Here is a 26491-nt window from a genome sequence, read left to right on the forward strand (position 1 = left end):
CTTCCGACATGACTGTGCACTCCTGTATTTCAGTCTGAACGTGCGGTATTTGCTGAATGAAACATTTCCTTATAGATAGGTGGGTCATAATGGACCGATCGTACGAAACTTTACCAGACGGTAAATGACAACACCTGCAAACACTCTAAGAAAGCTTCTCAGTTTTTCTCCTAAATCATTAATATACACTCCTGGAAATGGAAAAAAGAACACATTGACACCGGTGTGTCAGACCCACCATACTTGCTCCGGACACTGCGAGAGGGCTGTACAAGCAATGATCACACGCACGGCACAGCGGACACACCAGGAACCGCGGTGTTGGCCGTCGAATGGCGCTAGCTGCGCAGCATTTGTGCACCGCCGCCGTCAGTGTCAGCCAGTTTGCCGTGGCATACGGAGCTCCATCGCAGTCTTTAACACTGGTAGCATGCCGCGACAGCGTCGACGTGAACCGTATGTGCAGTTGACGGACTTTGAGCGAGGGCGTATAGTGGGCATGCGGGAGGCCGGGTGGACATACCGCCGAATTGCTCAACACGTGGGGCGTGAGGTCTCCACAGTACATCGATGTTGTCGCCAGTGGTCAGCGGAAGGTGCACGTGCCCGTCGACCTGGGACCGGACCGCAGCGACGCACGGATGCACGCCAAGACCGTAGGGTCCTACGCAGTGCCGTAGGGGACCGCACCGCCACTTCCCAGCAAATTAGGGACACTGTTGCTCCTGGGGTATCGGCGAGGACCATTCGCAACCGTCTCCATGAAGCTGGGCTACGGTCCCGCACACCGTTAGGCCGTCTTCGGCTCACGCCCCAACATCGTGCAGCCCGCCTCCAGTGGTGTCGCGACAGGCGTGAATGGAGGGACGAATGGAGACGTGTCGTCTTCAGCGATGAGAGTCGCTTCTGCCTTGGTGCCAATGATGATCGTATGCGTGTTTGGCGCCGTGCTGGTGAGCGCCACAATCAGGACTGCATACGACCGAGGCACACAGGGCCAACACCCGGCATCATGGTGTAGGGAGCGATCTCCTACACTGGCCGTACACCACTGGTGATCGTCGAGGGGACACTGAATAGTGCACGGTACATCCAAACCGTCATCGAACCCATCGTTCCACCATTCCTAGACCGGCAAGGGAACTTGCTGTTCCAACAGGACAATGCACGTCCGCATGTATCCCGTGCCACCCAACGTGCTCTAGAAGGTGTAAGTCAACTACCCTGGCCAGCAAGATCTCCGGATCTGTCCCCCATTGAGCATGTTTGGGACTGGATGAAGCGTCGTCTCACGCGGTCTTCACGTCCAGCACGAACGCTGGTCCAACTGAGGCGCCAGGTGGAAATGGCATGGCAAGCCGTTCCACAGGACTACATCCAGCATCTCTACGATCGTCTCCATGGGAGAATAGCAGCCTGCATTGCTGCGAAAGGTGGATATACACTGTACTAGTGCCGACATTGTGCATGCTCTGTTGCCTGTGTCTATGTGCCTGTGGTTCTGTCAGTGTGATCATGTGATGTATCTGACCCCAGGAATGTGTCAATAAAGTTTCCCCTTCCTGGGACAATGAATTCACGGTGTTCTTATTTCAATTTCCAGGAGTGTAGATTAGGAACAAAAATGGCTCAAATGGCTCTGGTCACTGTAGGACTTAACTTCTGAGGTCAACAGTCCCCTAGAACTTGGAACTACTTAAACCTAACTAACCTAAGGTCATCACACACACCCATGCCCGAGGTTGGATTCGAACATGCGACCGTAGCAGCAGCGCGGTTCCGGACTGAAGCGGCTAGAACCGCTCGGCCACAGAGGCTGGCGCGGACTTATCAGTGGAGCAGTTAAAACTGGTGATGTTGCGGTGCAGATGAGCACATGGGCAGAACTAGAATATCGCGTTTGTGTTCCACGAATGACGGACGGGGCAACAATTGAAATTCAGGTATAACAGAAAAAGACAGTGCCGCTAACCGTTTTGCAACAAACCACGATGCTCTAACAGTTCCAAATTATGTGTTTTTGAAACGACAGAGGGGTTATATCGACTGCCTGCATATACTGTAGTAGCGATATGTATAAATGTGCTGTTACGTACCGGCAGCAATTTTATGAACAACACAAAGAAATAGCAGTTTCGTGAGTTCTTCACAGTTTTTATCTCACAGAAGAATATTAGCAAAGAAACTCGGAGGTAAATGGTTTTATCAGTGGAACTTGATTTAAAATTATACCAAGATAAACGAGTCGTCGTGTGTGAATGAGATTATAATTTTCAGAATAACTTTACTGCATTAGATTCTCACCAAGAAAACAAAGCGTCATTAAAGAGGTCAATGGTTTATTCATGTGAAACATGGATTCGTATGCATTACATTGAGAATAAAAGAGTGATAGTGCGTGAGAGGTTATGCAAACAAAACTGCTAGTCAGTATTTAACTGTTGCAATATGAAGGGGATCGGTGTAAAGACACCTAGCGCGTGAGACTTGTAAGGAGACTGGAGTAGTCACTGGCTCGTTGCCCCCTCCTCGTCCGCAGCTCGTGGTCGTGCGGTAGCGTTCTCGCTTCCCACGCCCGGGTTCCCGGGTTCGATTCCCGGCGGGGTCAGGGGTTTTCTCTGCCTCGTGATGGCTGGGTGTTGTGTGATGTCCTTAGGTTAGTTACATTTAAGTAGTTCTAAGTTCTAGGGGACTGATGACCACAGATGTTAAGTCCCATAGTGTTCAGAGCCATTTGAACCATTTTTTGCCCCCTCCTCCCACCTGACTCTAGGGCGTGAAAACGACGGTGGTGCCACACAGGACAGGTCTTCAGTCCGCTTTATCGGGTAATATAGAACACGACTAGATACAGCTCGATTTCTTCCGTCCTAACACTATAGCAAGTTAGCGACTGAGGAGCAAGTAAAGTGTAAGTGACTTCGAAGTGTGTTAGTGATGTTGTTGGATGTGAGGCTGTGAAGGTTTTTAGGTACGCTAATGTACACTACTGGCCATTAAAATTGCGACACCACAAAGATGACGTGCTGCAGATGTGAAATTTAACCGACAGGAAGAAGATGCTGTGATATGCAAATGATTAGCTTTTCAGAGCATTCACACATGGTTGGCACCGGTGGCGGCACCTACAACGTGCTGACATGAGGAAAGTTTCCAACCGATTTCTCAAAACACAAACAGCAGTTGACCAGCGTTGCCTGGTGAAACGTTGTTGTGATGCCTCGTAAAAGGAGGAGAAATGCGTACCATCACGTTTCCGCCTTTCATAAAGGTCGGATTGTAGCCTATCGCGATTGCGGTTTATCGTATCGCGACATAGTTGCTCGCGTTGGTCGAGATCCAATGACTGTTAGCAGAATATGGAATCGGTGGTTTCAGGAGGGTAATACGGAACGCCGTGCTGGATCCCAACGGCCTTGTATCACTAGCAGTCGAGATGACAGGCATCTTATCCGCATGGCTGTAACGGATCGCGCAGCCACGTCTAAGTCAGCAGATAGGGACTTTTGCAAGACAACAACCATCTGGACGAACAGTTCGGCGACGTTTACAGCGGCATGGTTTATCAGCTCGGAGACCATGGTTGCGGTTACCCTTGACGCTGCATCACAGACAGGAGCGCTTGCGATGGTGTGCTCAACGACGAACCTGGGTGCACGAATGGCAAAACGTCATTTTTTCGAATGAATCCAGGTTCTGTTTACAACATCATGATGGTCGTATCCGTGTTTGGTGACATGTCGGTGAACGTACATTGGAAGCGTGTATTCGTCATCGCCATACTGGCGTATCAGCCGGCGTGATGGTATGGGGTGCCATTGGTTACACGTCTCGGTCACCTCTTGTTCGCATTGACGGCACTTTGAACAGTGGACGTTACATTTCAGATGCGTTACGACCCGTGGCTTTACCCTTCATTCCATTCCTGCGAAACCCTACACTTCAGCGGGATAATGCACTACCGCATGTTGCAGGTCCTGTAGGGGCCTTTCTGGATACAGAAAATGTTCGACTGCTGTCCTGGCCAGCACATTATCCAGATCTCTCACAAATTGAAAACGTCTGGTCAATGGTGGCCGAGCAACTGGCTCGTCACAATACGACAGTCACTACTCTTGATGAACTGTGGTATCGTGTTGAAGCTACATGGGCAGCTGTAGCTGTACACGCCATCCAAGCTGTGTTTGACTCAATGCCCAGGCGTATCAAGGCCGTTATTACGGCCAGAGATGGTTGTTCTGGGTACTGATTTCTCAGGATCTATGCACCCAAATTGCGTGAAAATGTAATAACATGTCAGTTCTAGTACAATATATTTGTCCAATGAATACCCGTTTATCATCTGCATTTCTTCTTGGTGTAGCAATTTTAATGGCCAGTAGTTCAAAAATGGCTCTGAGCACTATGGGACTTAACATCTATGGTCATCAGTCCCCTAGAACTTAGAACTACTTAAACCTAACTAACCTAAGGACATCACACACATCCATGCCCGAGGCAGGAGTCGAACCTGCGACCGTAGCAGTCGCGCGGTTCCGGCCTGAGCGCCTAGAACCGCTCGGCCACCGAGGCCAATGGCCAGTAGTGTAGTTCATACGTCAGGGGTAGTGCGAAAGCTGCGAAGAGGTGCACTGGTGTGCAGTGGGAGTGCGTGGCTGCATTTCGCAGCCGCGACTTAGGCTGGTTGCAGTCTAATGGCGGACGAGACCAGGGCAGTGGTCTCCTCGGCTGGGAGGAGGAGAGGTAAGGAAGGGGGGGGGGGTAGGAGGACAGCAGACAGGCAGACAGCAGACAGCGCCGCTACCGCGTTACGTACGGCGTCAGCGATTACACGAACGGCAATTAGCGCCCGGCCGGCTGCGGCAGGGGCCGGGGCTGGCGGCTTGCGACACGACGCGGGCAGCCGTCTGCCCGCTTCCTGGAGCGCCCGCGGCTCCTCCTTGGCCTGACAGCTGGCTGTCCAGCCGCGCCGCGGCGCCACGCGAGCCAGCCAGAGCTCTGGCGGAGCGGGGGTCGCCATTTCCGGACTAGCTCTGGGTGCTTAGAGGCCCCTCATGGTGTGTCTAGGATCACTAGCTGCTGTAACATTCACAGAGATGCCTGTTTACGCTGATCAGCCAGAACACAACTACCACGTACCTAGCAGCCGGCACGTCAACATTTGCCGCGAGTAACAGAGGCGATGCGTCGTGGCACGGAAGAATGAGGCCTTGTTAGGTCGCTGGAGGGAGTTGGCACCAACACTGCACACACAAGTCACTTAATTCCCGTAAGATGCAGGGGTGGGGACACGAGCTTCGACGCCACGTTCAAATACATCCCAGATATGCTCGATCGGGTTCAGATCTGGCGGTTTGGAGAGCCAGCACATCAATTGGAACTCGCCACTGTATTTCTCGAACCATTACATCACACTCCTGGCCTTGTGAAATTGTGCATTATCTTGTTGAAAAATGCCATTGTAGTCGGTCAACAGGATCGTCATGTGGGAGTTTACATGGTCTACAACCAGTGTACGTCACACCTAGGAACGGCGCCTTGAACAAGTTCCACTGGACCCATGGAAGACCACGTGAATGTTCCCCAGAGCATAATGGAGCCGCTGCCAGCTTCACCTCAGCCGGACGTTGTGGCCGTGCGGTTCTAGGCGCTACAGTCCGGAACCGCGTGACCGCTACGGTCGCAGGTTCGAATCCTGCCTCGGGCATGGATGTGTGTGATGTCTTTAGGTTAGTTAGGTTTAAGTAGTTCTAAGTTCTAGGGCACTGATGACCACAGATGTTACGTCCCATAGTGCTCAGAGCCATTTGAACCATTTTATTTTTTTGTCTCCACCTCGCAGTAGAGGCGTCAAGGAGCTATTCTCCTGTAAGACGACGGATTCGTGCCCTCCCATCGGCATGGCGAAGAAGTTATCGGGATTCATCAGACCGTGCAACGCACCGCCACTGCGCCATCGTCCAGTGTCGATGGTCACGTGCTCATTTCAGTCGTAGTGGTGTTAACAGTCGGCTGCGGAGGCTCACCGTTAGGAGCGTTGTACCCTGCCTACCATTAAAGTCTGAGGCTAGTTCCTCCACAGTCACCGCCTGTCCTTCCAGTCTGCCCAGCCTACGGTGTAATGAGGGGTGGCTGCCCAACACCACGATGTCTGGACGTGGTTTCACCCTGGTTTCGCCGCGTATTGAAGACACCACAGCACTCCTCAAATACCCGACAAGTCGTGCAATTTCCGAAACTGCTCGTGCCGAGCCTTCGGGCCATCACAACCTGCCCTCGGTGAAACTCAGATCGATCGTACGCCTTACCCATTCTACACGCGGACAGCGTAATCACTGATACTAAATGCACCGCGCGTGTCCCTGACTAGCAGTCATTTCTCGCCACGTGACGCTGCTATCGGCAAGATTCGTTTGTATCGATAGTAGATCGGTGGTCATAATGTTCTCGCTGATCAGTGTATGTCTGTAGGATTCTACATGTTGCTTCAATGAGATTCATCTACATCCATACTCCGTAAGCCGAGTGGCCCTTTCCGTTGCGTTCGTGAATTTTCTGTTGGAAGAATAAAGTAAAGTCGTATGGCGTGAATGGCTGGGAGACCCCGAAAGGCAGTTTCCGCTGCTTAACTGGAAAGGTTTTCCCTATCCTCCAGTCCGCAGGCACCTTTCCTTCGCGAAGAATGAGAGTTGTGTGTGGAAGTGTATCTGTTTAGTGTATATCATTGTAATGGTGTGTGTGTAGTGTCGTGTTAAGTGTTGGAGATGGTGAGAGAAGCGAGGTGTAACAGGGTGCTGGCACATAGCCTACAAGACTACCAACGGGATCGTCGAGCTTAGTGTTCCTGAACGACGGCTCACGATCAATAGTGTCGCACGCCCTCACTCCAAGAAACGCTGCTGACGGGTTTGGAATTCAGTCTAGGACACCGGCACAAAGACTGGTGACAAGGGACCTGTTGCCACCAACCTTCCTGTCCCCTCTGCCGTACAGGCCAAACGAAGATTGTAAACAATACGCAGCGTATCCAGACGACTACCCATCCAACTACTGTCGACGCCCGGCCTTAACTTCGATGTGACGCGAAGCGAAGTAACCACCTTAGCGTGGCCGTTAACCCTTGGAGGAATGATTGTCGGTGAACCGTATAAGCTGTGATTTCTCTGATTTTCTCATTATGCTCATTTCGTGAGACGTATGTGTGAAGAAGTAATACATATCCCGACTCTTCCCGGACCGTACTCTCTCGGAATTCCAATAATAAACATCTAAGTCGTGCACAAAGCCTCTCTTGTACCGTTTGCCGCTCGAGTTTGTTGAACATCTCCATCATAACGCTCTACCCCGTGATGAAACGACCCGCTGTTCCTTGCATGTTTCGCATCTCATCCAGGAATCCAGTCTGGTAAGCTTCCCAAGACTGATAAATCGTACTTTTGAGTAGAACCAGCCATTTATTTCGTCGTAGATTATGTCTCCTTAAGGTGCTTCCAGTGAGTAGCCTGGCATCTGCTTTTCCTGGTTTTATGTTGTTAATCTACTTTCGGCCTCCCCGATTTCATGACACTAGTTTTTACATGAAAGAAGAGAGAAACGTGGGGTGAATGTATCTTAAGAACTGATACTAAAAATTTATATTGGCGTTAGCTCTAAATTAGTAAACTTCCGTAGCTCTTCAGCGAGCCTGGCTACTATGCGAAGGACCCGGGTTCGATTCCTGGTATTACTAAAGATTTTTCCTTGGTGGGAGGACTGGAATGAGCTGAACCCAGCCTTATGATGCCAATTGAGGAGCCACTTGAAGTAGGTTTTCCAAGGTCTAGGAAGCTGACAACGACCAGGAGATGTGCTCCTCAGTACTGCATTAAAATGACCCATTGGCGGAGGGTTACATGGCGGTAGGTCGGTCACGATTGGCGCTTTTGGATAACAATGCCGAGGATGTAGCCAGCTGTTTCGGTTTTTCGTTGCATATCTCGTTAATTACCCAATGGGTATCGAGCCGAGAGGATAACAAAAACAGCAAGTCAAGTGGTGTTGCGTCTCCATTTCAACAGGGGAAAGTTATGGCTCTGCGGTGTCACATTCGTCAAGAGTACCGCAGTGCACTTCGCGTAGCTCGTAGCAACAGATATTGTCATCAACAGTTTCAAGAGAATGGTTGTCTTTGTATAGTGAAATCAACAGGTCGCACTCGTTCTTGACGTGTAGTGCGTTCATCGCAGTTTTGCACTTGATCCACGGAAGTGTACTTCTGGTGCGAGACGAGAGTTAGCCTTTCATCATGTGTCTGTGTGGCAAGTTTGTCACCGACGTTGTGTTTCAAACCATAAAGGATTCACTTTCTATTTTCAAGCCCTTCATGATGTTGATAAACAACTGCTCGATCTTAAAATACCGCATTTTTTGACGAAGTTTGTGACGGACTCTGCCGTCCTTTCTCCAACAACAGTGGATGAACTGGGAATCTGCCTAGTAACAGTAATGAATGTGGAACGTGATGTTGGCCTCCTGATCTTACAGGACGCGACTTTTTTTGATGAGGTTTGTGACGGACTTCTCTGTCTTTTTTCCAACAACAATACCAATGATGACACTGGAGGAACTGCGAAGCTGCCTGTACATTCACTCGGCACATACTCTAATATTTTCGGGGCTAGTTTGATTATCACCTGGTTGTTTTATGTGCATTCGGTGGAGGGCACAGTGAACTTTTGTGAAACGTAATTGAAAACTACGATTCAACCACAAAGATGCATGTAAAACATATACCCTAGTAAAATCGGACAGTTTTATTGAACACAAGGCCGAAAACAATGCATCACCCTCAAGTACAAGTTTGTTTTATTGATAAATGAGGTGAAAGGTGGTGTATCATTGTAGAAGTGTATGATAACAAATTGAGATATAAAACACACATGTCAGAGTAAAGGCGCCAAAACAGACGCATAAGTATATAGCGATCCCCTTCTGGTGACAATAGAAGCGTGTATTTTCACGTACAAGAGATCATAATGGTGCCGAATGGTCTTTTTGAGTAGACTGTCCATAGCATTTTAGACCTTTTGCTACAATTTGGCAATGATTCTTGTAGGCCCTGGAGGACGAGTAAGTTTCCGCTTTATCACGTCCTATATGTGTTAAATGGCGAGAGATCCGGTGATCTTCTTGGGCAGCGCAATTGTTGTACACCACGATGAGCACATTCCGTCTAGGCAGTCGTATGTGGTCATGCATTGTCCTGCTGAAAAAGCGCATCACTCTCATGTCGAAGAAAGGTCCGAGGCACGGGGATAGTGCAACGTAGCGCACAGTGATTATTTTACCCTGCACAAAAAAAGTCTACTCGTCCCCCCCCCCCCAACCCCCGTGACGTTTTTCTCTGAGAAAGTTTAATGGATAGTTATTTTTGTATTATCGGGAAAGAGAGAGAGAGAGAGAGAGAGAGAGAGAGAGAGAGAGAGTGTCACAGATATGGCAATCGAGTTGGGGTGGCAATCATTTTCGTTGGGACAAGATCTTTTCACCAAATTTTAATCATTAACTTTCTCCTCCGAATTCCAAAATATTTTATTGACTTCCACCTTCTAGGGAGAAATGACGATCGCAATAAAATAAAGGAAATCAAAGCTCACACAGAGTTTTAATTCTCCCCATATGCTGTTCGAGAGTGAAACGGTCGAGAAACAGTCTTACGTTGTTCTATGAACCCACTAGCAAACACGTAAGTATGAGTTGCAGAGTAATTTTTTAGATGCAAATGTAGATCAGATTTCAAACCTTTTGACCATCCTGCTCTCGAGTGTCTCTCGTGGTGTTAGTATCAAGTGAAATGGAGGAAACTAAAAAGTTGATGGGATTGGCCGAACGGGTATCTGAACACCGCTCCTCCAGAATATGAGTGTAACGTTGCAGATATTTCACCATCTTGCTCAGTAGGGAATGAGCTGAGGAGAGAACAAAAGCAGCAGAGAATGAAAGCGATATGTTTCAAGAAAATTGCGGAGAAGACAGAACCTAGAATCATGAGCGTAAATCGAGACCGGACACGGTCTCTGGGGCGAGGCAATCTCTTTAGCTGAGCGGCAGCGTCGTCTGCTATGATATCTTTACGCTAATGCAGCTGGAGATAGGCCGCAGGAACGGTGATCAGGCGTGTCAGGAAAACACAGAAACTACTTAGCGGAGCTCTCCAAATAAGGGCACGGAGCAGGGCGCCGGTCGCTGAAATGTGTTTAGGGCCCTGGGGCAAAGAGCGGTCATTTCGTAACAGGCCTGCGTTATCTCGCCCGCCGCATACCGATGCCGCTTTCACCGGCACATTCGTGATTTCCTGTTCGCACATCGCGGCGCACACTTTGCCTCGCAACACGCGCGAACGCGAATGGTCGCACAGGACACGTTTGTAGCCCAACAGGCCGGTCGACGCTCTGCTGGCCCGAGTTCACTGTCTTCATCATGTACTACGGTGGAAGTTCCTGCACTCTGCTGGCGGGACCTCGGTGCCGTCCAAAATCAGCCACGGATCAGAGCTGATGGTGGAGGACGCCACCTTCCTTGGTAACTTCCGGCGAATGCTCACTTTAGGAACACGCTACTTTGCCGGTGAATACTGAATGGTAACACCAGGGTGACGCGAAAGGGAATGTAATGCCCCTCTGGAAAGCGGTTTTAAATTGTGTCCCTCCGAACCCTAGAGTTCACTGAAGCGTTCTGTGAAATTAACGTTCTGTTTTTAATAACGTTCAAGAAAATAGCTTAAAGAAAACAATAAAAATCGGCGTTTCTCTGGAACTGTAAAAATGAAATAACAGTTGTCTCGCCTCCATTTACCTATCAGGATAGTTTTTAGGAATCCGTAGTGGCAACTTAAACTAACAATGCCAAATCTGATTACAATCATGTCCACCCCGCGTAGATGCGGGACAAAGGCAAAAAAAAAGAAGAATAATTGGGAGCATGCAACTGTTTTGTGCCCTACACCCAACTCAACAATGCGTTGAAGAGAGAACGCTCTACTCATCAAGTTGCCAAACTCAGATCATGAGCTGAATTGGACACCCTGATGACGAAATCATTGTCTCTCGAAACGCGTTGTTGAGTTGTGCGTTGGACACAAAACAGCTGAACGCTACCAGTCATTACTGTTAACCAGTTCTTTGTTTTCGTTCCACCTTAAATCGCCCCGAAAGCATGATTTGACTTTTTACATCGATTGATAACTAGCGTAACAATCAAACAAAAAGCAGTTCCCTCTATTTACGACGAGACTCAACTGCCAGTCGATGTTCTGTTGGTAGCAGAAATGAGTATGATACACTGAATTGCATATATGCATGCTGTACAGATGTCATATGTAAGTTTATATTTCGAAACAAGACTTATTTTCGTAAATTATATTAATTAACTTACTTACTTAATTTCCCTGAGGGCAACGGCCTTGCCGCAGTCGATACACGGCTTCCCGTGAGATCACCGAAGTTAAGCGCTGTCGGGCGTGGTCGGCACTTGGATGGGTGACCATCCAGGCCGCCATGCGCTGTTGCCATTTTTCGGGGTGCACTCAGTCTCGTGATGCCAGTTGAGGAGCTACTCGACCGAATAGTAGCGGCTTCGGTCAAGAATACCATCATAACGACCGGGAGAGCGGTGTGCTGACCCCACGCCCCTCCTATCCGCATTCTCCACTGAGGATGACACGGCGGTCGGGTGGTCCCGGTAGGCCACTCGTGGCCTGAAGACAGAGTGAGTACTTAATATCCCTGATGCAGGTAATAAAAGCATTCAATTCTTAGATACACCTCACATGTTCCACATAGTGATATGGTTTCAGTGGGGACTTGTTTTGGAATGAGAGGAACCGGCCAGTTAAACTGAGAGGCCTTTCGTGAAGCGTGATCAGCCTATTCGATTTGCAGAACACCTACTGCGTTTCATTTTTCGTGCTGCACACGCTTTCAGCCTGTCATGAGGCAATTTTCGATAAACCACACCCTCGTGTTTGACATCGACAACTTCCTAGAACATAATGGCGACCGATTTGGACCTAGCCCACGGTATTACTGTTATTGTAAAGAAATTTTCATACCCAGAATCTGCCTGACAGGAAGAGAAGAGCTGGTAGCCTGCAGTTTCAACCTTCATATTAGTGATTCAGCTGTTGATTGTCAGTTCTTTAATGTCGACTGAAGGGGCATGATGGTTACTTTTTCCCTCCTCTACGAGCGCCTCCTAGACACGAATCACCGTACTGTGCCTATTAATGATCGGGTACCATTCTCAATTGGACTAGCACCACAACTGGTTCCTGGAATCACATTTATCTCGCGAAGGCACTCCAGATGTCGATACGTGGTATAAATCTCGGCGCGTAATTAGATCGCCGGCCGTTAGCAGCCGGGTCCCTATTACTTTGCTGATTTGTGGCCCGCCTCTGGGACGTATCGCTAATCTCAGCATCGAGGTTTGTAAGTTGCCGGTCTACGTATCGATCATTTCCTCCTCTTGCAGCAGTTGTTTGACAACGGAAATCGTAAACACGATTTCCAGTCCTGTATACGTGTGTCCTGCTTAGCATACTTGCAGATACTGGGAGTCTCTCTGTTTTGATAGTAGAAGATGATTACATGAGAAATGGAGACAAGATTGGAAGTACGCAGTTACAGTGTTGAGTTCGTTAAGTGTTTTTTTATATGTTATTTGGACGAATACCGCGATGTAATGATACAGTGACTAAATGCACGTAAAATGGGCTGATATACATCTGAAGCGGAGTAGAAGTAGGGATAGATAGATGAAGCTTAACACCCCTCAAGCGAACGTTGCGAAGCGTTATATTCAGCTTCCGTGTTTGGCATCGATAGTTTAAAAACCAACAGCAGAATTTTAATATTGCCTTACACGTTGGACTGTATGAGTAACATCGTACGAATTAACTGCCGTCATTATTTGATATGATTAACACTTCTGGTAAAAAAAGATCATTTTATTTTTGTCTAGGTAAACCGCTCTATAGTACTGAACTTTAAGAATTTTCCTGGTGATTGATGTTACTACCAATAGGTAAACGTGTGGTCATTGCTCTGATCTACGAGAACAAGTCGAAACTCTAGTTCAGTTTCAACATCCCACGTACTGCGTAATAATTCCAAGTATAACTACGTTAAATCGAGATTATACACAGGGCTTGTGCTTCCTCGGGTTTGTTATATTTGCTATTTTTCTAAATAGTAAAGTTAGGTTGGAACGTAAAGATAAGACGAGAGTTCAGGTGCATCAATATGAAAAACACTCAAAATGAGTATTCCTGATGGCTTAGAAGGTACTAATGGTCTTCGGCAAACTGGAACGAAATAAATCTTTCCGTATCTCACACTTTGGGATACATTTTTCGCTAACATGAATCTGACTGCGTATGTCCTACGTGACGCTGGTACGCATGCCTCAAAACTGCTTAAAACTGGGTTGTTCTCTGGTGGCCCACAAGAAGAGAAAAATCATTTCAACCCTATTGAAAAGCGGTATTACGTGTCATTTGACCCAAGACAGTGGTAAGAGCATGTAAATGAAAGTGCATGACAGGGAATAAGAATCCAGAACGAAACAACGGTATCAGACAAGGATTCTGGTTCAATGTCAAAGAAAATCTACTTGAGCAAAGTCACCCCAGTTCGCGAAGGGCTGCAAGTTCGTAATTTGAATGCTACACAGGCTGTGGATCTCTACAGGCCTGACAGTTTCATTTAGTTTACTTGTATACGGCAGGTAACGATTAAAGTAAAAAGGAACGATAGAATATTATTTTGTTAAATGTATTATTAGTGAGTTTTCATATAACTCTCGCTTATATGAGAGCAGTCATATTATGTTCTCTGATTTCTAAATTGAAAATGAAGACCTCACACTCAGCGACGTGATACGAAGCGGAACTATTTAAATCGAAAGGTTATGATATGGAAATTTTTATGAAACTGGTTTGGGCGAACCTCGTCGCGGTCAAGCTGAGTGGGACACGCGTTCCAAGTTAGACAGGTGTACCCACTTACCCACCTCGAAAAATTTTAAAACGCTTCACTTTCATCTGCACCCCATTCAACGTGTTAAACGAGGAGTGAGCTGGAGAAATTCACCGTCCAGAGTTTCTGCTTGCTACAATCCTTAGAAACGCTTGAAAATTAATGTCTCAAGTGTCAGCTGTTGTGATATGATTAACGACGTAAAGAGTTTTCACATAGTGACACACAACGCAAATTCCTCAATACAAACTCAGATGAGATAGTATTGAGAAGTGATTTGATTAAGGACGCAAAGGGTTTTCACATAGTGACACACAGCGGAAATTCCTCAACACAAACTTAGATGAGATAGTATTGACAAGTGAAAACAAGATATCTGATAATTTTTTGCTGAATCCATATGTGCTAATTTAATAAAAAAATTGCTCTGAGCACTATGGGACTTAACTTCTGAGGTCATCAGTCCCCTAGAACTTAGAACTACTTAAACATAACTAACCTAATGACATCACACACATCCATTCCGGAGGCAGGATTCGAACCTGCGACCGTAGCGGTCGCGCGGCTCCAGACTGAAGCGCCTAGAACCGCTCGGCCACTCGGCCGGCGCTAATTTAATAGCTACACCTTTATTAGCTTCTAAAAGTACAGAGGTACAGACTTCCTCATCGTACAAACAACGTAAATTCTCCGATGAGGCTATACGATTGAGAAATGAACGTGACAGCTTTTACTGACAAAGAAATGTGCGAACTTTAATGGAGACAGCTCAGTTTCTAAACATAGCAGACTCTGACCGAAACCCCAACAGTAATGCCAACACATTACTCCCGACTTCTGTTCGAACGCTATACACAGTCTTAAATTGTACTGTGGCATACCCACCCATTGGTATCACACAAACTGTATTTTTCGCTTTCGAAAGATGAATTTCTCACCCTCACCTTCATCTGCATCTCTCGCCAAATTATTTAGGGAAATCCCACTGCTGTTACCTGCAATGATGTTATGACCATCAGTCATATAAATACCGGCAAATGGAATGATCATATAAAGTTGATCGTCGGTAAAACAGATGCCACTCTGAGATTCATTGGAAGAATCCTAGGGAAATGCAATCCGAAAACAAAGGAAGTAGGTTACAGTACACTTGTTCGCCCACTGCTTGAATATTGCTCACCAGTGTGGGATCCGTACCAGATAGGGTTGATAGAAGAGATAGAGAAGATCGAAGGGAGAGCAGAGGTACTCAAAGTACCCTCCGCCACACACCGTCAGGTGGCTTGCGGAGTATGGATGTAAATGTAGATGTAGAAATCTAGAAAATATTTGAGAGTGGATACAGAAGGAGAAGAGTGTTAAATTAACGAAGGAAGGAAACTTAGAGATAATCCTTACCAAAAGGAGGCACAAGAAGCACTCTGTCTTCAGGCTACGAGTGGCCTACCGGGACCACCCGACCGCCGTGTCATCCTCAGTGGAGGATGCGGATAGGAGGGGCGTGGGGTCAGCACACCGCTCTCCCGGTCGTTATGATGGTATTCTTGACCGAAGCCGCGACTATTCGGTCGAGTAGCTCCTCAATTGGCATCACGAGACTGAGTGCACCCCGAAAAATGGCAACAGCGCAAAGGAGGCACAAGGGGGAACCAATTTGCGGGTATGGCAGAAAACGACAAAGACTGGGGTGGATATCACTTTTTACTTCCAGATTTTCTCTCGTGTACGTCTGTAATGAGGAACTCCGGCTGTGAGTCACGGCTAAGTGGAGACGTAACAGGTAGTAGGAGGTGAGGACATTGGCACTGGATAGACAGACATGGAAGTGGCGGTGAACCAGTCGAAAGAGTGCAGACTTGGAGGGTGAAGTGGATGGTGGCGTGTGCAGGCGAGAGGGAGTGTATTTGATTTGTTTTCCGGGCTGTGGTGACGCAGAGGCTCGCGTCGGCTGTGACGCAACGCGGTGTGGACAAGACGGTCAGTGGGCCGGCGAACGGCGGACGGCGAGTAAGGTCGACGCCGCATTAGGAGCAACTGCCAACTGCCATCGGCGCTCATTACGGCAGACGGCGTCGCTACCCATTACGAGTGCATGTCGTTGCTACACTTTCAGGCAGTTACCACCAGCAGCTATTAGGTGTGTGTTCCGTTGGTAATCATTAGGCGTCTGTCCCACTGATAATCGTTAGTAGCCTATACACTTGTGTGCAAAACTTCAAAACAAAAGTAGCTGTCGCAAGATGTGTCACCGAAGAAACTTGGACCATACATACACTATGTGATCAAAAGTATCCGGACACCTCCAAAAACATATGTTTTTCATATTAGGTGCATTGTGCTGCCACCTGCTGCCAGGTATTCCATATCAGCGACCTCAGTGGTCGTTAGATATCGTCAGAGAGCAGAATGGGGCGCTCCGCGGAACTCAAAGGACTTAGAACGTGGTCAGGTGATTGGCTGTCACTTGAGTCATACGTCAGTAAGCGAGACTTCCACAGTCCTAAACATCACTAGGTCCATTGTTTCCGACGTGATAGTGAAGTGGAAACGTGAAGGGGCAGGTACAGCACAGCACAGGCCGATCTCGTCTATTGACTGACGTAGACCGCCGACAGGTGAAGAGGGTCGTAATATCTAATAGACAAACATCTATCGAGACCATTACACAGGAATTCCAACATCAGAATCCACTGCAAGTACTATGACAGTTAGGCGGGAGGTGAGAAAACTTGGATTTCATGGCGGAGCTGCTGCTCATAAGCCACACATCACGCCGGTAAATGCCAAACGACTTGGTGTAAGGAGCGTAAACATTGGACGATTGAACAGTGGAAAAACTTTGTGTGGAGTGACGAATCACGGTACACAATGTGGCGGTCCGATGGTAGGGTGTGGCTATGGCGAATGCCCGGTGAACGTCATCTGCCAGCGTGTGTAGTGCCAACAGTAAAATTCGGAGGCGGTGGTGTTATGACGTGGTCGTGTTTTTCATGGAGGGGGCTTGCACCCCTTGTTGTTTTGTGTGGCACTATCACAACATAGGCTTACATTGATGTTTTGTGTACCTACTTGCTTCCCACTGTTGAAGAGCAATTCGAGGATGGCGATTGCATCTTTCAAAATGATCGAGCACCTGTTCATTAGGCACGGCCCAAGAACATCCCTGTATAGGACTAGCCTGCACAGAGTCGTGACCCGAATCCTATAGAGCACCTTTGGGATGTTTTGGAACGTCGACTTCGTTCCAGGCCTCACCGACCGACATTGATACCTCTCCCCAGTGCAGCACTACGTGAAGAATAGGCTGCCATTCCTCAAGAAACCTTCCAGCACCTGATTGAACGTATGCCTGTAGAGTGGAAGCTGTCATCAAGGCTAAGGGTGCGCCAACACCATATCGAATTCCGGCAGTACCGATGGAGGGCTCCACGAACTTATAAATCATTTTCAGCCGGGTGTGCGGTTACTTTCGATCACATAGTGTAGAAATAATTTCTACAGTATAGTACAGAGGGCAAATGAAAGAAATACTCAATGATATGAACAGAAATGACACTTTCATTCAAAGACATTAATTACTCTGAAGTCATCCCTTGGGCATTACAAACTGCAACAAATGGTTCTTAATAAGATGTTAGATGACCTCGGACGGCAATACATGTTCTATAATTGCTCCCACGCTGGTCACAAAGCTTATGAGGAGTTGTGGTTGTGTGGCGTTCTATTCCTCCACTAGCGTGGTTGTAAACTGCTGAATGGTAGTTAGTGTAGGTGGACGAGATACAATACGTTTCCCCAACGCATCCTACACGCGGGACTTCAGTCGGGAAAACGGTACGCCAGTGCATTCGCCGAATATCCTGTCCTTCCAAGAACTCCTTCACCTGCGCTGTCCGATGCGGCCGCGTATTGTCATCCATAAAAATGAAGTCAAGACCGTGGAAAGTCGCACATAGGGAAGGAGCTCAGTGACTCAGCAACGTTGACCGCTGAGTGTATTGTGTTCAGAGATCTGGAGGTCGATACGCCCATGCAGTATTATGCTTCACCACACCACAGCACCTGGACCACCAGAACGGTCGTTTTCGGCAATGCTGGACGCACTCTCATATGGTGAGAGGTGGGAACAGGAAATGCGCCCAGGAGCATTGTCGAACATGATTGTTTTGGTTGTCAGAGTGTTACCATGTAGGGAAGCTTAACATTGCACTAGCATGGTGACTTATAAATCTTTGAACAAGGTACACTCAGCGGTCAACGTTACTGGACACTGCACTCCTTCGCCATGTGCATCCTTTCGCTGGTACATTCTGCCTTCGCTTTATGGATGAAAATACGCGACCGCATCAAGCTGCACAAGTGGAGGATCTCTTGGAACGAGAGAATATCCGGAGAATGGACTGGCCTGCTCGTTTCCACGATTTAAATCCCATCCAGCACGTTTGGGGGGCGCTGGGTAGACATACTGCACCATGTCTATATGCACCACCATCAGTTGTTAACTGTGCTGGTGGAGGAATGGGATGCTCTACCACAAGGACTGCTTACCAAACTTGTTAGCAGCACGGGGGAACGTTGCACAACATGTATTGCCGTCCGTGATGATCCCATACCCTATTAACAACCACGTCCCGTCTAGGGGACCATCATAAATCGGGGTGAGTTCAGTGTAATTGCTGCGTTTCAATAAAAGTGTCACTTCTGTCCGCCTCAACTTTCTGTACTATGCTGAAGCAGTTCTTTTTATGTAGCATCCAGTTTCAACGAGCTGTGTTACTTGTCAGTGACACATCACGCGCAAGTTACTTTCGTTCTTAACGTTTGCACACCAGTGTTCTATTCGTACTCATTAGGAACACGTAAAGTCACCGGGCAAAACATTGATCACCACCTTAGAGGAATACACTGATGGATTTGGATTGGTGTATTCGAGATGACTGGGTGTTTGTGTTGTCCTCACCATTTCATCGTCATTCATGTAAGTGGCGAGATTGGACTGAGCAGAGGTTGGGAATTTGTACGGGTGCTGATAACCGCGCAGTTGAGGGCCCCAGAAACCAAACACCATCATCACCTAGATGGTGTAGAAATGGTTCATGGTGGACTCGTGACCCTGCACCGCTGACGTAAGTGACGGTAGTGCAGTGATGTGTACATGCCAGCCGCTTTTATGGAATCAAAATCAAATGGTTCAAATGGCTCTGAGCACTATGGGACTCAACATCTTAGGTCATAAGTCCCCTAGAACTTAGAACTACTTAAACCTAACTAACCTAAGGACATCACACACACCCATGCCCGAGGCAGGATTCGAACCTGCGACCGTAGCAGTCCCGCGGTTCCGGACTGCAGCGCCAGAACCGCTAGACAACCGCGGCCGTCTTTTATGGAATCAGCGCAGATGTATCGGCGTGGAGAAATGACAGAAGTACACAGAGGAGATATCGGTCTTGCAAGCGCCGATGACCGCACCGTGAATGAAGTTCTCGATGTGTTATCGCAGACGGTCCAACGTGTTTACAAAGGATGATGAACCACTGGCAGCAATGAAACACAGCAAAAGAACAGCGGTCTGCAAAAGATCCTAACCGACAGGGCCAGCACATTTGGGTCACACTTAGTGAATGATCGTCGATTTGAAATCCGACAGAAGGTGCTGCTTTCAGTAATTACAGGTGCATCTCAACCAGTTTCCTTGCGAGCACTGCAAAGAAAACTGTATGCAATGGGCATTTTGAGTCGGGTTCCTTGTGAAAGGCCGTTGCTCACAGGCACACGTAAAGCTGTGGTTTTCAACGGTCCAGACAGCACAAGACACTAAGCTGACTGGAGACATGCGCTTTAGTGCGACGAATCGCGATGTTGCCACTTTTTAAATGATGCGAGGCACCGACGGGGCACTGGAGCATTTAACCTGCAGTTCAGGTCAAAGCTGGTTCTGTGATGTTATGGGGGTGCTCATCGAATCACGATTTGTTCCCACTCACTCACGTTACCGCGAACGACAGCCAGTATGATTCTTTCAAGCTTCTCTGTGACCAGCTGTTGCCCATTCTCCTTTACCATCAGGGCGAGTATCTTGTGGACACTCCTATCTTCCAGGAGCGCTGCAGAAACCCTCACAGAGTCGCACGCATACGTTCCTGGGTTGACGAGTATTCAAGCACCCTTCCGCACTTCGACTGGCCCGCTAAACCATCCGATCTTCATCCCGTACAAAAGTCTGGCACTCCTTGGAGCAGCAGGTCAAACGTAGCTGTCCACATCCTCGTAATCTGATACCTCTACAGGACCTGATCACAAATGAGTGGCTTCAGCGGGAAAAAGCGTACTTGACGGAGCATATCGACTCACTTCCTCGTTGAATTCGGATGGTTACAAAGGCTAGATCCGCTGTTAGACAATATTGGCCAAATGTCTTCATAGCGTGACTAATTTTTTGTCTAGTGTGCTTGTCTTTGGAATCTATTAGAAGCGTGTTCAGTTAGTACCCACGGTCATGGACTGACAACTTTTGTCGCCCTTAGACACGGTACCACAGCCAGTACTTAACAAAATCTGCTTATACACATCCATATAAAATACTTGCAAGTGGCCAGCAAATGATATTCCGAGATGTTTAATACCAATATTTGAAGAAAACTGGAAAGGTGTGCACCTCTAGAGGCGTTCCATACATTAGGCAAACAATCATATGGGGCTGTCAATGCTTACAGTTTACCATTCTTGAAAAACAAAAAAAAAAAAAAGCTGGGTAAATTGCTGAATGTGAAAATGCAAGCTGCTAGCACAGCATTACATCAGTCCTATTAGGCTATATTTATGTAGGAGTTGAAACTGTGCTCTACTCCAGACCCTTTCCTCAGATTTACAATATTTTCCGACTTCGTTTAGTGAAAAAGCTCATTGCGAATTTTGACATATCCACATTACTGCAGGTACCTTTTCACGAGCTGTTTAATGCTGATGTAAAATTATATTTACTTCAATGTTTTGGTAGATAAGCAATTTAACGATGCATCCAAAGACTCTCATCCCCCGCCCCCCTCCCTGCGTGAAATTTTTCTAGTGCCGCCATTTTGTGCAACACCATGTTGAGAAGAAAGAAGCTGTTACTAATATGAACGACTGTTGCTTTATTGTGGCCATTCAATCGCAGGCTGCCCGCCTAGCGTTGGAGCGCTCATGTCTGTAGCAAAAAGAGAGATTTGTACCTCCATTGACTCATTTGATAATGAACCATGCGTGTAAAACACTATGTTTGATGCCATTCCATACCTCGTACCCTGGTAGGGATGCTTTGCCATCAGCAGCCTATTATAACTTTGACTGAGTCATGTGGCCCTGCCACTTACGTCTCAATGCTGCGCAGGCGCTCTATAGCATGGGTACCTTCGTTACAATAGTATTGTTCGAGAGACAAGACGGTATGTTCTACTGTATGAGAATATTCGTACCTGCATCTAATTATAAGCTCCACAAGTCACTGTGCAGAGCGTGACGGAGGGTCCTTCTTACCAGTATTGCGATATCCGTTCTACACCTTTCACGTATTGAGCGAGGGAAAGATAGTATGTCGCTTAGGCCCTACAGTCTCTCTTATCTTATCGTCATTATCACTATGGGAGATGGCAGCAGAAACTTTGCAGTCTTCTTCGAATGTAGTTTCTCTAAATTTATCCAACTGGGTTTCGCGACAACTATGTCAGCTTTCTTTCAAAGATTTCCAATTAAGAGCCCCCTAACACCCCCGTGGCACTTGCGTTAAGAATATACCGATATGTTACGATCCAGGCAGCGCGGCTTTGAATTGTTTCGGATTCTGTTATCATAACTATTTGATAAGGACTCCAAACGCTGAGTTCCTTTAGAGGTCCACCACGCTTTCCAGGAAGCGTTCCTACAAATCTAAGTCTTGCATTTACCTATCCTAATACTGATTATAAGTGATCGTTCCATTTCATATAACTTCTTAGGATTACACCAAATATGCATCATGACGTGTTTCATACATTTATGACTAATCTTGTCGGATGTCCCCTCTTTACTGAGCTCATTACTTTATCTTAATCCACATGTAAAGGGAGATGTTATTCGTTACGAGTCGAAATATTATTGACTCTCTCAGCGGGTGGAACTATACGGTCAAGCAAAATAAATTAGCCGACTTGTTTAACCGATCTGTTATAAAAGACTAACATCCAATGGACTAGCGATGGTGCACAAAAGTCTAGGGGCTCCATTTTAGTCTGTGACATTTCAAAACTGCACTCTTACGTTACTTTCTGTAGCTCTAGCTCCTTGCAAAGCGTGTTCGGAGCTTCAAATTGTTCCTTGACGTTCTGCAAACAATACTGAGGTGGCAGTACGGTACCCAGAATGCTTCTCGCTTTTTTCGCAGCTGAATTGTGTTTTCCCTCCGCGACAAGTCTTCTTATGAGCTTGAGACATTTTCTTACGTTCCCGACACGGAACACGAACGGCTTGCAGCGTCGCTCCCTTCTCTATTCCCCGCGTGTATATCAACATAGTGCGCCAGTTTATGCTTCATTTTAGAGACGCTGCTATCTTCGGACAGCTGTGTAGCAATAATTGTCGCTAGTGACTTGTACTTAGGCGTTATTACTACGGACCGTATGTTAGCTGTTTTTTGTGAAGTAAACTAAACAGCAATACGAGAAAGGGCAACTACTATAACGGACCCCGTTGACAGTCTCTGTCGTATAGGGAGTACGTAACTGATGTTGACTCTGAACTGTGGACAGAACTTGTTAGAGTCTTGAAAAGAGTAATGCTTCGTAACAAAACTTCTGTCTGTTTGGTCCACGCTGTGTAAACAGTGTTTTGTTTTACGTTCTCCCAAACGTTTCACGCCAGTACAGCCGCATTATCGGGAGCTTTTTACTATTCATTCTGAAATTAATGTTAACTCTTTTTTGATAAATTGTAAAATTTCCTTTTACTTGTACAAAAAATTCTCATTGCATTTTTTATCTGGCACACTATTTTATTATGTGAAGAATTATTTTCAGATTCGCAAGTTTTCCACGTATAGTTAACATATATCATCTGCGAAAGATGTAGGCGTAACACTAATGCCGTTCGAAAATTTTTCTCACATACTTTTGTTATAAAAATCTTTATACTAGCTGTGCTAGCTGTATTACATGAAACATTACTGTTACTTTCTTTGTCTCTTCTGTATGTATCGTTCGTACAATGTAAATTGGTTTCCCCTAACTGATGAAATGAAACAGAAAAGAGGAGAAACTTTCTAAAGTAAAATATATCCCTTTTTGCTTGATGGGTAAGTTACATATTCCAGAAGTACGTACAACAAACTATTTTGAGTTAGACAACAAGAGAAATTAGATGAATATGCAAATGTACCGGGATATAATGTAATAATACCAACGTACGCCAATTTTAGAATAATACTGAATTTTGGGAGACGCCAAGTAACGAAAAACATTTTATATTTAAATGAAACAACTGTAAGTACGCACAGCTACTCAAGGTTGCTTTGTTTCATATTTAGTTTAATGTTATACTCAGTTGTATGTTACTATTCGCCATCTGACTTTTTTCCCATTTTCAGCGGCGAAATCTGGAGTTTCGTGGAAGTTCCTCGAGGCTGGGATAGCTCTTGCAGAGGCCATGGTCCATTTCGTACGTCTTTTTGAGCAATCCCGTCTTGTGCTCCGTCTCTAATTATCTCGACGTCGACGGGACACGAAACACTAACCGCCTTTTCTTTTGACAATTCTTCAGTTTTGACCTATCATGAGTTTACAGAAATAATGAAAATACTGCGTTTTACATAGTGCAGTGCAATACTCAGCGAGTTCAAGTGTGGCATAAAAAAGACATGAACCATGTTCGTCTTACTATGTTTCAACGAAGGACAATGTACGTGAGAGCACAACAGCGAAATAAAGTATGAAAATCTACCTTGAATAAAAATGAATTTCATCTAAGATATGAAAGAGAAACCCACTGAAGACGGTACAAAAGTGCTGAAAAGTGTACCCTTGGCTATCGCGGTCAAAGCTTTTACTGCCTGAGCTATCCAAGCCACTTCGATCCCGCTGCTATCTCTTTGCGAGTTTCCCAACACCGCAGAAGCTGCCTTGCTCGTATTGATGGAGTGGCTCTCCTGGGAACAAGGGTATCGTGGGACGTTGCTTACCCACAGTCTAAGGGGCTGTTTCCAGAACGAATCTGTCACCCAGCAGCGGAATGTGCGCTGTAAAGAAACCCGGGTACCAAGCAGGCATCGGTCCACGTTCTAGCCCTGTCCGCCTGACTGGCACAGTTTTAACGGCCAGAAAATTTTGCAACGACGGAATTCACTTTAGAAGAAGAATCTGCAGTCTGAGAAACAAAAACAGGAGGATTCAATTCATACTAATTCTTTAAGTTTCCCCTTATGATCCTTCAGTTGATTTCCATGAAGGATTTGGACCACTGTAGTACTCGTTTCTGCCTTTTCGCTTCTGCATCTACATATGAAGGGTGTCCCAGGAGGCATGATCAGTATTCAGAGATATGACAGGGAAGCAGAAAACGTCTTATGGATACATGCTCTGTTACACACTTAATATACATTTGTCTTTGGGCTAGTGGTGTGCAGGCATGTGTCTTACGTACCCAACGTCCTTGATGTTCTATTCTAGCCCAACATACCTCGTTGCTTTCAACCGCGCTTTTCTGCCGATGTCTGCTATAGGAATAGAAGTGGACCCAATACAAAACCCTGTAGGACTCCCTTTATGATTTATCCCCAATAAGTAATTTTTTTTATATTTCGAACGTTATTTGAATTATTACGCACAACTTTCTGAATTCTGTTTGTTAAGGATGATTCAGCCAGCTATATGTAAAGCCATCAGTTTCGTGGAAAGCAATGTACATTAAATATGTTCTGTCTCAGAAATCATTGAAAATAGGGCATATATCCGTGCGAAATTTGTTGCTTCAAACCTTCAAACGAGAGGGTCTGTCATATCCCTGAATATATTGACCATTCCACCTGCGACACAGAGTAATTGTTGCAAGCCTGTGCACAGTGCATGATGGAGGTTACGTACTACCAATATTATAGACTTCCTATCCCGCTTTATTCGCGCATTGTGCTAGAGAAAAATTGTCAGCGCGCCTCTGTACGTACCCTAATTTCTCTCATGAGACATACGATGGTCGTCCGGTCTTCTCGAAATACAGGTCTCCTAATCCAATCCAAAAGGGTTTGGCGAGAACTGTGCCGTTTTCTTCTAGGCGATGGCATTTTAAGTTCTATGAGCATTTCTGTTGCATTTTTATATGGTGTATACCGACCTGTCACGATCTTAGCAGCGCGTCATTCACTGTATGTTGCACACCTACTTCAGTAGACCTCCAAACGCTGGAACAATGCTTTAGAACCGGTGGCAATAGCGTCTTGTATACTATTTAATTTACAGTTGTACTGATTTATTTCTAGAATTTTTCCAACAAATTAAAGCCTTCCGTTCAACGTCACTAATACTGAATTTTCGTGATCGCCCCATTTCGTAAGCTGTCTTCAACCGAGGGGTTGCATTGAAAAGTATTGTGCTTTACTAGGCACGATATGCTGTTGCCTTCTTATGACGCTTAAGTTGTAGGACTTATTTTATTTGCAATCGCACGATTTATTTTTTGTTTTTTTGTCGCACTTTCTGATTACCGTTTTCGGAACTCAGTCATCCTGAGGTAAAAATATTTGACGTAATACATTTGTAATCGTCATCATACAACTCATAGACTATACAAAAAAAATTAATCCGCTATACTGAACCTACTTTCCTGGTTATGGCAGAACATGAACCGGCATCTAGCAGGAGATGGATGCACGATGTCCGGATACGTGGTCTAGCGCTTAACCACTATGCCATCGAGCCACACCGCTGATTTGCTCTCAATACTTGTCAACGATTTGACGATATTCACTACTAATGTTGCGATCAGGTAGTATTCGGGTTGTTTCTCCTTCACTTTCCCGTCTACATGGGAAAGAGCGGGCGGCTTCCTGTTACGCGTGGAACTGCCCCCTACGCGGCAGATCGGCTTGGCGCCGTCGGAACCAGTCCCGGCGGCGGATTTGGGTCAGCGCGGCGGCCTTGCGCTGTGGCCGCGTGGTGCGCACGTGGGGCCGGTGGACGGCGGGGGCTGGTGCTACTCACCGTGAGAAGAGCGGCCTTCATCTTGCTGTGCGGCGGTCACTGAACACACTGGCCGCTGGACGGCCCCGCCCCGCTTTATAGAGCCGCCACTGCCCCACTATCCGCCGGCTTTCAAATTCCAACCCCCCGGTCCGCGCCGCCAGTCGCCAGCGCCGGCCGCGCCGTGGACCACATCTCCCCTCCAGGGGCCGCATTACGTCACGGCGCACCTCACCACACCCCACTGCGGCCCGTGTCGCGAGCCACCTTGAGGCTGGCCAGTAACGTACTGCA

The 26491-nt window shown here is 46.8% G+C and overlaps 1 protein-coding gene across 1 annotated transcript in view; it reads right to left on the reverse strand.

The window, feature by feature from the left end:
• Positions 1-26253, reverse strand: part of LOC126101019 (fibroin heavy chain-like) — a 91805-nt gene extending 65552 nt beyond the window's left edge. Inside the window, exon 1 of the mRNA XM_049911686.1 lies at positions 26219-26253. Coding sequence (XP_049767643.1) covers positions 26219-26239 — 21 coding nt within the window. The 5' untranslated portion in view covers positions 26240-26253. The remainder of the gene's footprint in view (positions 1-26218) is intronic.
• Between the last annotated feature and the right edge of the window lie 238 nt (positions 26254-26491).

Source organism: Schistocerca cancellata, chromosome 9 (genome assembly GCF_023864275.1).
Source record: "Schistocerca cancellata isolate TAMUIC-IGC-003103 chromosome 9, iqSchCanc2.1, whole genome shotgun sequence".
Classification (NCBI taxonomy): Eukaryota; Metazoa; Arthropoda; class Insecta; order Orthoptera; family Acrididae; genus Schistocerca; species Schistocerca cancellata.